This window comes from Diadema setosum, chromosome 18 (assembly GCF_964275005.1).
Source record: "Diadema setosum chromosome 18, eeDiaSeto1, whole genome shotgun sequence".
NCBI classification, from domain to species: domain Eukaryota; kingdom Metazoa; phylum Echinodermata; class Echinoidea; order Diadematoida; family Diadematidae; genus Diadema; species Diadema setosum.
In genome coordinates this window covers 29187247-29199489 of record NC_092702.1, presented here as the reverse complement: position 1 = coordinate 29199489, position 12243 = coordinate 29187247, and the positions used below count along the sequence as shown (strand labels likewise).

The window sequence follows — 12243 nt, the reverse complement described above, 5'->3', positions numbered from 1 at the left end:
TGGAATGATTGTTTCTTGGCCCCCCCCCCCCTTTTTTTTTTTTTTCCCTGGGGACGGGGGGGGGGGGGGGCTTTCTAATCCCAGTCCACTTACGTCCCGGCCCTCTACTCCCCACCCCAGAGAGCCCCTGCCCTACCCTATTATCCCCCTACCGCGTACCGTACCCCTACACGTTACCCACGTACCCTAGCCCTACACTCCTCCCCCCCCCCCCCTTAATCCATGTGCAGCCATATGACAGTGCGAAAACCTCCAATGCATCATGTCGTTGATTTCTGTAGAAAGTGTCCAAGCTTTTGGTGAAGAAGTGAACCAGACAGAAAAGTAAGTGTTTGCCAGATATCCCATACGCAATGAACGTGAGTCTGCTTAGTATCTCAGAAATCGTCAGTGACTTCTCATAGAGAAATATTTTGAGCACCGTCAAAGTAGTTCATGAGTTTGTGCTCAGTCCGATATGTTGATATTTATGACGGTAAAGGGTCCATACGCTTTATTGAGCAATCGATAGCATTGCCCCATCATTGTCGGTGATGTGCTTTAAGAGTAGACAGGTAGAGGCCTAGATCTAACGTTAGAACCTTTTCTAGACTCTAGTCTAGTAGAAATTCTCGATGGTTCTGGACTTGTAGCCGTAGGTCTAGTGCTACTAGCTGAAAGTAGAATCTACACAGCTACACAGCACAGGCCAGTAGTTTGTTGTTGAATGTTGTTTTCTTGTGTGTTTATTTTGCTGCTTGGCTCAATGACCATGATGACTGTAAATTTACTTGTTTTTTGAGACTCCTACTTACAGGGATGCCAAGTTCAAAAAATATTTGTGAGTGAGATTTTCATGACTCGGCATCTCGGCATGCGAATGTGCGCGTGAGCGAGGGTGTGGGAGGGGTTTTTTCCCCTGTGGCCTCCCACGGTAGGGAGCTTTTTCAATTTTTAGCTCTTAATGGTGCGATCAGGTGCATACTTAAGTGACTATTTTTTACTTAATTTGAAAGACAAAAGGGAAATATACCTTCAAGTGTAACTATCACTTTAATATTTTGAGCTATGCTCATTATATATAGGCCCAAGTTGCAGACTTCGCCCGATGCGTGAGAAAAATGGGTGTCATGCGTGAGATCGTGAGATGGCCCCTAAATGCTTGAGTCTCACGCAGAATGCGTGAGACTTGGTAGCTCTGTACTTAGTCCTATCTTTTGCTTGTCATCTCATGTGTACTGTACAACTATATAAGCTGTTGAGTGTTATTTTTGCTGGATTTTTTTTTTTTGCGAATTGACACTGACGCTGTGATAAATGTATGAATACCTCTAGCCAGCAGCCTCTAGCGCATGGCGACATTTTTGCGTGTTGGTGAATTCACAATCCCACTCACAGACACTGTGCTGTGATTTGTGAAATTCGCCAAAAATTGGCAAAATTATGCCCTTGTGAAAAGAACAGCTTGTACATTAGTATAGGGCCTAATATGATCATGATGATATGAAAAGTCTATGTAATGCCATGCCTGTTACATCAAGTTTCTAATTGTTACAGATAATAAAATGCACCAGTGGACATTGAGAATTAACAATGGAAACAAACTATAAATCAACAATGAGTACAAATAAACCATCAACTATCAACAGTAGGCCTATTGTTCTTCAAATAAGTGGATCATAAGTTTCTTTGTGAAAATGAGTATGGAAAGTACATTGCAGAGGGCACGAGGAAAAAAGAAATGATGTTAATTATGTGATGTTTATGTGGCATTCAAAATGTGTGGTTTTCTCTTCTGTTTCCCCCCTCCCTCCCTTTCTTTCTCTCCCTCTCTCTTTGACCTTGGTCTTCAGTGGCCTGCTTGTGGTCCATTTCCGGGCAGAATGGGCGCCGCAGTGCCAGCAGATGGATGAAGTCATGTTGGAGCTTGCGAAGGAACATCCTCAAGTGCGCCTAGCCAAGGTGAACTCTGACAAATTCATACAAACATAGAGTTGTCCAATTTCTGATATGTCCATCGCGGGAAATATCTACTGTGTTGTGACAAATGATAGATTTAATGTGTCAGCTTGTTGATAATTGAATTTCTCAGACATTCGGTTTTGTTTGGTTCTTCTTGTTTTGTTTTGTTTTTGTTAATTGTAGGGTATTTTTGTTTTATTTATGTATTTTGCTTGTCTTTATGCTTCCATTTCATCCTGGAGTTACTGTCCCCAATGGCAGCATAATCTGTGTGCTGAAAATGTTTATTTCTACATCTGAAGCTACATATGATTCTCCATGTTGATGCAAGACAGGAATAACACCTCTTTGATGTCACTAAAAAAAAAAAAAATACCTTTTGCATGTTTCACTGGACATGTTTTAAGATCTTGACTTTTCAAAATGCATAGATGCCAACTACATGTATTACTTTTTGCAGTATTTTATACCTTTTTCCGTCAGGAGCAGATGATGAAGAGCTGATATTGATGAAGAAATATTAATATTTTTCTTGTCAATTGTTGGTTTCATCTCTTGGTTTTGTACTTTTTATGCAGGTTGAAGCTGAGAGCCTCCCAGAAATCTCATTGCAGTACAAAATTGCTGCAGTTCCAACATTCATCTTCATCAAGGTAGTGTATAGACTCTGGTTTATTGATGATTAAACTGTAATTGTAATTTTTGGGAATCAATGCATCACTGGCATTACTGCAATGTCTTCTGTAGTCACTTGAAAAGAACAGTTATTCGAAACCATTATACTTTCACAATTCAATTGTGAAAATATTAGATTTTATGAATAAGAAAGAAGAGAAATTTTAATGATCTTTACCCCTCTATACGTAATTGAATTCGAGTTGTTCCATAATATTTCTTATCATGCTTGGTCTTCAGTAAGCTGTAATCTAAGATTTTGCATTTTTTTTTCAGTTATTTTGATTTTTTAGATCCATAAGAGTAGATAATAAAATGATGAAACAAATCCTAATCAAATGATTGGTTGAAAGCGTACACATGGCCAGATATTTATTTTGCCTAGCAAGTAATGTAATGTGTGACTGGTCATTAGTGACGTATGATTACAGGTCATTAGCACTTTCACGTTGCAACAGTGACTGGGAAGATTCATCATCCTATTTACTTGTGAAAATGGTCACTGCCATTTGTATAGCACCATCATTTGAAATCATAAAACAAATAATACTCATCATTTTGTGCGGGCATTTGTCAAATTACCCACACTAGGAACCTCTGAAACAGTCCAATTGCCTTTGGCTATCACCACGGCGTGTTATACCATTTCAAAGGAACCCTATGTGGGTAATTCTTGCTAAATGCCCTTAAACTGAAGTGTATTATTTGTATACTATATGGGACTTTACAGTCATGCATTGTATCCTTCAGATATTCAGCCAGATTAGGTCATAGATCTCGTGTTGATTCTTCATGAACTGTAATATTCATGCATGAATACAGATTTTGCTGACAGATATTTCAGGGAAAATAATGCTCACCTTTGAGCATATGTTGCAACAACAAATTGACTCTTATTCACGTTGATCAAAAGTCATCAAAAAGTAAATTGTGGATTTATTACCAGTATATTAACTCTCGTCAGGCATGAAGGTGTATGTAGTGTTTAGCAGTCATATGCATCTAGTGAAGCAAGTTAATCATGGTTAATGTTTTGATCAACTCAGAATTTAATTTCTTGTTTATCCATCATGTGTGGTACTCTCCCCAGGGGAAGAAAGAAGTGGCCAGACTCGATGGTGCCAATGTGCCCGAGCTCACCAAGAAAGTCAAACACTATGCTGACCCCAATGCCAGTCCGGTCATGCTGCCCACGAGTCAACCACCAGAGGAGGTATGAGTAAAACTTGATGTACTTCTTGAGAGTTTATAATCATCTGTGCATTTACTCAGACACACACAGATACAGACACCCATGCGCATATGTGATAAAGATATGCATACAAGTCTTCTCATAAACTTCTACTTTGCAGAATTCAGGGTCGAGTTGTTGGAATGTAAGCCAAGTCAGTGCTGTCATTCCATGGTTCAGCACATTATGGATCACCTCATTGTATCATCGGCTCATTCTTGTGTCAAAAACATGAAATATTCCTATGATAATGATTCTGATTTGTTCCCTTGCTGTTTGTTACATGAGCATATTTACACCTTTAAGTCCATTCAATTTCTTTTTCTCCTAGCATTGACTTTGGTACAGAGCACCCCTTAATCAACAACTCCAGAATTAAACAAACTCTATTTCAATATTGTATTAAAACGAAACGCAAGAAAATTTGTTGGAAGTGGGAAGGTATGAGCCAGCTGATGCAGGCTATTTTTTTTTTTCTAAAAGCTGTGGGTTGTGAAAACTTTCCTCAGTCAATTAATGCAAGTATTTTTATTCAGAAATATGATATTAATCTGAATGTTAATTAAAAAAAAAAATAGAATAAAGGCATACTAACAATGGCCTTGATAAATGCTAAATTGGATGAATTTCATGGGCAATATTATTGGCTGCATAATAATCACAGCAAATTGCATTTACACTTGATATTAGAGTGGCATATTTTTGATAATCTTACCTCATTATGTTTACTTTTCCCGTCTTCTTGGCCTTCAGGACTTGAACTCGAGGTTAAAAAGGCTGATCAATGCAGCAAAATGCGTGGCCTTCGTGAAAGGCTCCCGGGAGGAGCCAAGGTGTGGCTTCAGCCGGCAACTGATGGCACTCTTTGACAACCACGGGATAGAGTACAGCACGTTCGACATCCTCGGGGACAACGATGTTCGGCAGGGTAATGTGTGGGAGTTTGATCTCCTGAATCTTTGACAGAGATGTTATGATCTCTGCCAAGTAAGCGCGCCGGAACACTTCTGGTTTTGGGGGGGCAAAATCTCAACGGGGGCACATTTTATATGACGATGTGAGATCCTCGTCGCGGGAGCGAAGCGAGCGGGGGGTGGAAAGGGGGATTCCCCCCCCCCCCCCCCCACTGTAGGGAGCTTTTGTAAAACAGGGTACAAAAGTCGCGTTTATAGACCATTTAAAAGCAAATTTCTAAGGAATTAAACATAGTGAAAAATAATCAGTGCAAAGGGCTATGATTATTACATACACGGGAGTATACATAATAATGTGATGGTGTGAGATCCTCGGCGAGGGAGCGAAGCGACCGAGCGGGGGGAGGGTGTGGGAGGGGGGATATCCCCTCCCACGGTAAGGACCTTTTTTTTTTTTGTAAAAACAGAGTATAAAGTCGCGTTTATAGAGAATTTAAAGCAAATTTCTAGGGAATTATCATATTGAAAAAATCAGTTGGAAGGACTATGATCATAACATATGGGAGTACATTAATAATGTGATGGTGCGAGATCCTTGGCGAGGGAGCGAAGCGACCGAGCGTGGGGGAGGGTGTGGGAGAGGGGGACACCCCCTCCCACGGTAGGGACTTTTTGTAAAAACAGAGTATAAAAGTCACGTTTATAGAAAATTTAAAAGCAAATTTCTAGGTAATTAACATATTGAAAAAAAAAAATCAGTTGGAAGGACTATTATGATCTTAACATACGGGGGTATATCATGTGATGGTGTGAGATCCTCGTCGAGGGAGCGAAGCGACCGAGCGGGGGAGGGTGTGGGAGGGGGAAGCCCCCTCCCACGGTAGGGACTTTTTGTAAAAACAGAGTATAAAAGTCGCTTTTATAGAGCATTTTAGATTAGGAAATAAACACAGTATAAGAAATCACGGCGAAGGACTATGATAATAACTTATGAAGACTTTTCATTTTACTATAAGTACGGGCAGAACGAGCGAGCCACTTTCACTTTGCAATTTATCTGAAATGTACTCATTGAAAGCTTAAACATGATCGCATCGTTCGAACAATGAAAAATATTCTTATACTGCTAGAAAGCAAAGAAGAAAATTAAAAATGTAAGGTTTACTAAAGGTATGTTTCAGCGGGCACACTCGAGGACACGAGGCTACCATCTATATACTAAATTTACTCATAAGTTATTATTAGTGTATAGATACAATAATGTGCGTTGTTAGTGTATTCTAATTTTCGCCCCGTTAGGGGCGAAAAATTTTGCATTTTCAGTTATGAAATTACAACATTTACACAAGAAATATGCCTTTATTGTTCATTTTGGTCTTTAAATCAGTGATTGATTCTTTTTGTTACAGGGGGCACTTTGGGGGGGCAAAAACTCGTTTTGCCCCCCCAACATTTTGTTTGGGGGGGGGGGGGGGGGCAAGTGCCACCCCCCCCCCCCCCCCCCCCCCCCCCCCCCCCACTTCCGGCGCCCTTGATCTCTGCACTTACTAGCATGGAGAGTCAGTCGAACTATTTTATTTAAGCCTCCATTTTGGATGATCAGTATGTGACTTTGTATGCAGGAGACATTCTGTTTCTACAGTTTGCATGGTGTTAGATAGATAGTAATGATGTGAAGTGACTCATGCATCAATGCATTCTTCTGAAGACTCAGGTGATTAAAATCCGCAAATAACAAATAACATGTTATTATGTCATTTATATTATCATTTTTTTGTATTGTCATGTTACAGGTTTATGTCATCACCATTGTACATGTAGGGAACAGCTTTCTTCCCCTTTGATATTTGTGCTGTGGCGACATCTAGAAGATGGTGCTATGACTAATATTTATTAACTGAATACCGATTTTTGCAGTATTATGTCAAAGCTGGACAAATTTTTTCCCTTTCTATTGCTTTGAGTTATTTTCTAGAGATTTTCTTTAGAAAAAAAATATGCAAAATGCTTAACAAAATGAAGTCTATAAGGGTTGCATCTCATCCATCTCCAATAAAGATGATTTCTTTTCTTAACAGGGCTGAAGAAGTATTCCGACTGGCCAACATATCCCCAGATCTATGTCAATGGGGAGCTCATTGGAGGCCTTGACATCATTAAGGAGATGGAAGCCAATGGTGATCTCGAGCAAACCCTCCCAAAGAAACAAAGTTTGGATGACAGGTAAGACATTTAATAGACGTATATTTCATTTTTCCATTGTTTTATACTGTAATTCACACAGGTGTCTTTCAGAAAGTGGAAGTGAAGGAAATCCATGCTTTCGAGATTGATGCAAATGATCTTTTGCCTCATGTGTACATTGACCCTTCATTTTCAGATCAGCTTTTGACCAGCTAAAGGGGTGTGGAGAGGGATAATTTTTTGTTGTAGTGATTGTCTTAGACATCAATTATATTTCAGATATTGAAGGGACTGTACAGTACTGGTTGAGGTGGGGATTCATGTTTTGAGCATTCCTAAGTGAGATAATAAGAAACCTTTTATGAAATATGAAAGAGCATGTAATTTTAAGAAGGATTCAACATTTATTTGATGAAAATCGGTTTTCAAACGGCTGAGATATCCAAAAAAGTGATAATGATAAAAGGCGACAGGCCATGCCTCTTATTAGGATATCTTTGTTTCACCTTGTTTTTGGATATCTCAGCCATTCCAAAACCGATTTTCATCAAATAAACTTTTGATACCCCTTAGAATTACAAGCTCTTTGACATCTCATAGAGTGGTTTCTGAATATTTCGCAAAACGTTAAACGCTAAATCCTCACCTCGACCAGAACTGTACACACCCTTTAATGATCTGACCTGGACCAGTTGCACAACATTTAGCAAGCTCTTTTAAGAATCAAGTGGCACAGCTACCTTAACCAGAATGCATTGCACAAACATGAACACTCCAGTGTCTGATAATTATTGCCCAAGTGTGCAACATAAAGCGAAACAACATTTAACAAGTGTGCTCTGTGTACATGCATGCTATGACAGATGCCACTGTAGACATTTGTTGTGAGTTTGGCCCTCTTCCTAATCTGGTGAGATCCAAACATTTCAAAATTGTACCACATCAGTGTTTCCAATATTTCACAGATAGAATGATCATGAATGGAATCTTTTTTTAAAAGGAAGTTATACAGTATCAGACTTCTCTGAGATTTTTAAAGATGTTTTATATGGTTTGTGTTACAATATAAATTCTGTTCTTTTTTCTTCATGTCTGCAGATTGAAGGCACTCATTAACCGATCTCCCATCATGTTGTTCATGAAGGGTTGTCCCGCAGAACCTCGCTGTGGATTCAGCCGAACCATCACTCAGATTTTGGGAGAAACAGGGTATCACTATATATATGCCTGTATTTTTTACTTTGTTTGACTGTTGTTTTGTATGGTAGACTTCTTTCAGTCATATTCAATGTCTCAAGAAACAAGATTCAAAGACAGAAATTACAAAGCATATTCTAAACTCAAAGATAATGTCAGGACAACCCCCTCCCCCACCCCCCCCCCAACACACGTGCATTGTTCATTTTGTTTTCATTCTCTTTGCCTATTCACAAAACAGTTTTAGACTACTTCAGAGGATATTATACAACACCTAAAAAGATTCCAGCTGTTCAGTTGCTTGATTGCTCATCACTCGACATGCAGTTAAATTGCTATTGCACACTGTCGGTGTTGAGCATGCAGTCTTGTTCAGCAATTTTGGTTATTGCACAACTGATCCATTTACATTTACTCCCATGTTAGGCTTATAATTGACTCAAAGTTTTTGCACCATTGCACATGTCTGTAGTTTGTTGGACCACACAGTAGGGTGGCAGTGTAAGCCCCACTTAAAGAGGAGAATAGCTTGTCTCCTGATTTCTTTCAATTAAACTCTGTAAATACATATTCATGTGTATGTATCTATTTTCCTTTAACTTGAGAAGTGCCACAGATTATTGTCACTTTTGATAGCACCAGTTTGTCTAATTCACGTTTCGTGACACACTTCATTGCCTTGTGACATTGATTACTTGTACCATAGATGTGAACAAAGTCAGATATTGATCTTGACTGTAAACCCCTCAAAATCCTGGTTGTGCCTTCTGACCAGGTGGGAAGGATTCCAAATGTTATTTTGGTTTGTGAGTTTGTTGTATTCAACACATAGTATAAAGGAAAGAAAAAAAAATTGTAGAATGCTATTTCTTATTATTAAGAAAATCATGTTGTTGCATTGAATTGTGTTTAAGTATGAAAACACATTATTTTTACATTTTTATTTTTTACATTTCCGCAAATCATTTTGCCTTCCAGAATTTCATATGACACATTTGACATACTTGGAGACCAGGAGGTACGGCAGGGATTGAAGACCTTCTCTAATTGGCCGACATTTCCACAGCTGTATGTAAAAGGAGAGCTGATTGGAGGACTGGACATTGTCAAGGTAACATACACATTTGATTCTACTCTGTCTGTAATTGATTCAATAAAATTGTGTGAAGAAGACTGTGACATATGCATTTCTAACAAAGGAGTTGAGGCATAGGGATTAATTTACAAAATAGTAGGACAGAAAAATGTAGTATAGACAGAAAAGAGGAAATATATATATATTTGTATCTATCTATCTATCTGTCTATTTATCTACCTATATATCTATCTAAATGTCTGCCTGTGTATCTATTTATTTATCTATCTATTTATGTATTTATTTATCTATTTATCTACCTATTTATCTATCTATCTGTCTGCCTGTCTATCTATTTATTTATCTATCCATTTATGTATTTATTTATCTATTTATCTATCTATCTATCTATCTATATGTCTGCCTGTCTATATATCTATTTAACTATTTATTTGTCTATCTATTTATCTATCTATCTTTCTATCCCTCTATTTATCTATCTTTCTATCCATCTATTTATCTATCTACCCATAGGTATTTAGCTATCTATCTATCTATCTATCTATCTATCTATCTATCTATCTATCTATCTATCTATCTACTGTATCTATCTATCTATCTATCTATCTATCTATCTATCTATCTATATATATATATATCTATCTATCTATCTAGCTAGCTATCTATCTAATTATCCATCTTTGTCTCTCTCTTTTCTGTTTCTTTTTCACTCTTTCCATATTGTTATGAATCTTGCACCCAGACTGGTTATATTCTATATTTTTATGTACCTCACATATTTTCCCCTTTCAGGAGCTGAATGAGTCTGGAGAGTTGACAAGCATGCTTGAAGGCTGATTACTTACTGTGAAACAGAGAAGGTTTCTGTCAGGACAAGTTGGATAAAGTCTGCATTCCGCCATCCTTGCAGCACTGTATGGTACTTGCATAATCTTTGATTTTAAAACAATTTATTCTAAGCAGTGAACATGTAGTGGTCCATATACATCCAAAGAGTAATGGAGTAATATTGGAAAGAGCAAAGCTCAGGATGGCACTTCATGCAGTGATATATACCACAACAAACATTTCAGCACAGGTGGCTTGATACCATATTCTGTCTTGTGGCGGCTAACACTGGAGCATAGGCTCTACACACCTTAAAACAGCTCGCATCAGAATTTGATAGGTGTGAATGTCTGATAATGTTAAATTCCACATTTTGTGTGCTGTATATCGGGGGGGGGGGGGGGGGGGGGGGGTTTTCCAATAGGCATAGGTGGAAGATTAATGCATAATCATGTGAGACATATTTAGTCTATCCCTTTTGGCTATGTCAGAGATAATAACTTTGTGCTTATTACCTGCAAATCTTGGAAAAATATTACAGTTGCATCTTGCTTCCATTTGTGTGAATTATGTTTAAGAAATGTGTGTAGAGTGGATTAAAATGATTCTGCTGTATTGAAAGGCAGTACATGGGATAATTCCCATTGTGCTATGCCTTTAACAGAGTAAGCAGGAAAGAGAAGTTGTTGTCATTTTTTTTTCTTATGCAAGAAGAGGTAATATCAAGGTAAAAGGATTAGCTTGATTAGTCCTGTTTCGCTCTCCCCCTCTCTCTCACCCCCACCCCTCCTTCTCTGTCTTTCCCTTTCTCTTATAGCTATGATCCAAGTCGTAATATGATTATTTTATGTCAATTGGATTTGTGTAGAATTAGAGCCTTGTATAAACATGTGAGGCCTTGACAAATTGATTCTGGCGTAACTAAGACACAGATCGCTATGAAACGGATATTAGCAGAGAGGCTGCTGCCAGGGTATAATGCCAGAACTAGGGCAGTTGAAGAGTCCCCGAGTGTATAAACTGCCTTAATTCCAGCTTCACAGAGCTGATGTAATCATTCTGTGGCCTCCCAGCCATTCTAAATTTCCAGTAAAGAATTCTAAATTTAGCCTGTTTTAATCCATGGCATCAATTTTTTTTCCCCCCATCAGAAACATGGAGTGCACTTTAATGCAGAATGTGATATCACCATAAATTTTCAACAAAATGTTTCGCCCCTGATAAACTGATTCTGGCATAACTAAGACACAGATCGCTATGAAACGGATATCAGTGGAGAGGATGCTGCCAGCGCATAATGCCAGAACTATAGGGCAGTTGAAGAATCCCTGAATATATATGTATAAATTGTCTTAATTCCAGCATTACAGAGCTGATGTTGTCATACTTTGGCCTCCCAGCTGTTCTGAATTTGAGGACAGATTCCAAAGTTTAGCCTCTTTTAATGCATGGCATCAATGCTGAAGTCCTTCCCCCCCCCCCCCCCCCCCATCACAAACATGAAGTGTGCCCCCTCTAATGCAGAATGTAATGTTATAATGAATTTTCAGCAAAATGTTGAAGAGATTTTGCCTGGAAAGGTTTGGAGGTATGGATTCTCCAAGTCTGTCACACAGTCCATGCCCAAGAGTGGACGAGATCTGGCTGGTGTGGCCTGTGGTGTTGAAGCGTTTGTATTTCCAGTACAGTTTTACTCAGATACTACTTTGTAGCCTCAGAGGCTGGTTTGTGCTTACCTCTGATACACAGCTCTGGGATCTTTGACCATGCCTCGGTTTATAGTTTTAGTAGATGTTCTTCTTTAATCAGATGTTTAGAGATAAGACTAAAAAGTGTTGAGAGAGGATAGATAAGTGATAACATTCTGTACACTGTTTTTGCCCCGAGTTTAGTAATAACAAGAATTAGTATGTGCAAAGTGCTGCATCTACGTTACGCAGGTGTTCAACGCAGAGTGTAATATACCGAGTTGTGCATTGCTGATCCATAAAACAGAATAAATAGTTAATAGCTATGTATGATTAATTATACAACATAAAAGAAGAAAAGTTGATTCAATGACTTGACTGATAGTCATACAGAAAACAAGCCTGGACCTGGTGACCAGAATAGACTCTCATTATTGAACCATTAGAGAATATTTGCCTATATACAATTGTATTTGCCATATTTGTCAT

General features: G+C 38.5%; 1 protein-coding gene across 1 annotated transcript; it reads left to right on the top strand.

The window, feature by feature from the left end:
• The first annotated feature begins 231 nt into the window (after positions 1-231).
• On the top strand, positions 232-10444 carry LOC140241687 (glutaredoxin-3-like). Its single transcript, XM_072321430.1, has 9 exons — positions 232-324; positions 1833-1941; positions 2520-2594; positions 3707-3829; positions 4601-4775; positions 6840-6984; positions 8044-8154; positions 9121-9253; positions 10031-10444. Exons 1-9 carry the CDS (start codon positions 263-265, stop codon positions 10073-10075), a joined length of 978 nt encoding a protein of 325 aa, XP_072177531.1. The 5' UTR covers positions 232-262; the 3' UTR covers positions 10076-10444.
• The last annotated feature ends 1799 nt before the right edge of the window (positions 10445-12243 follow it).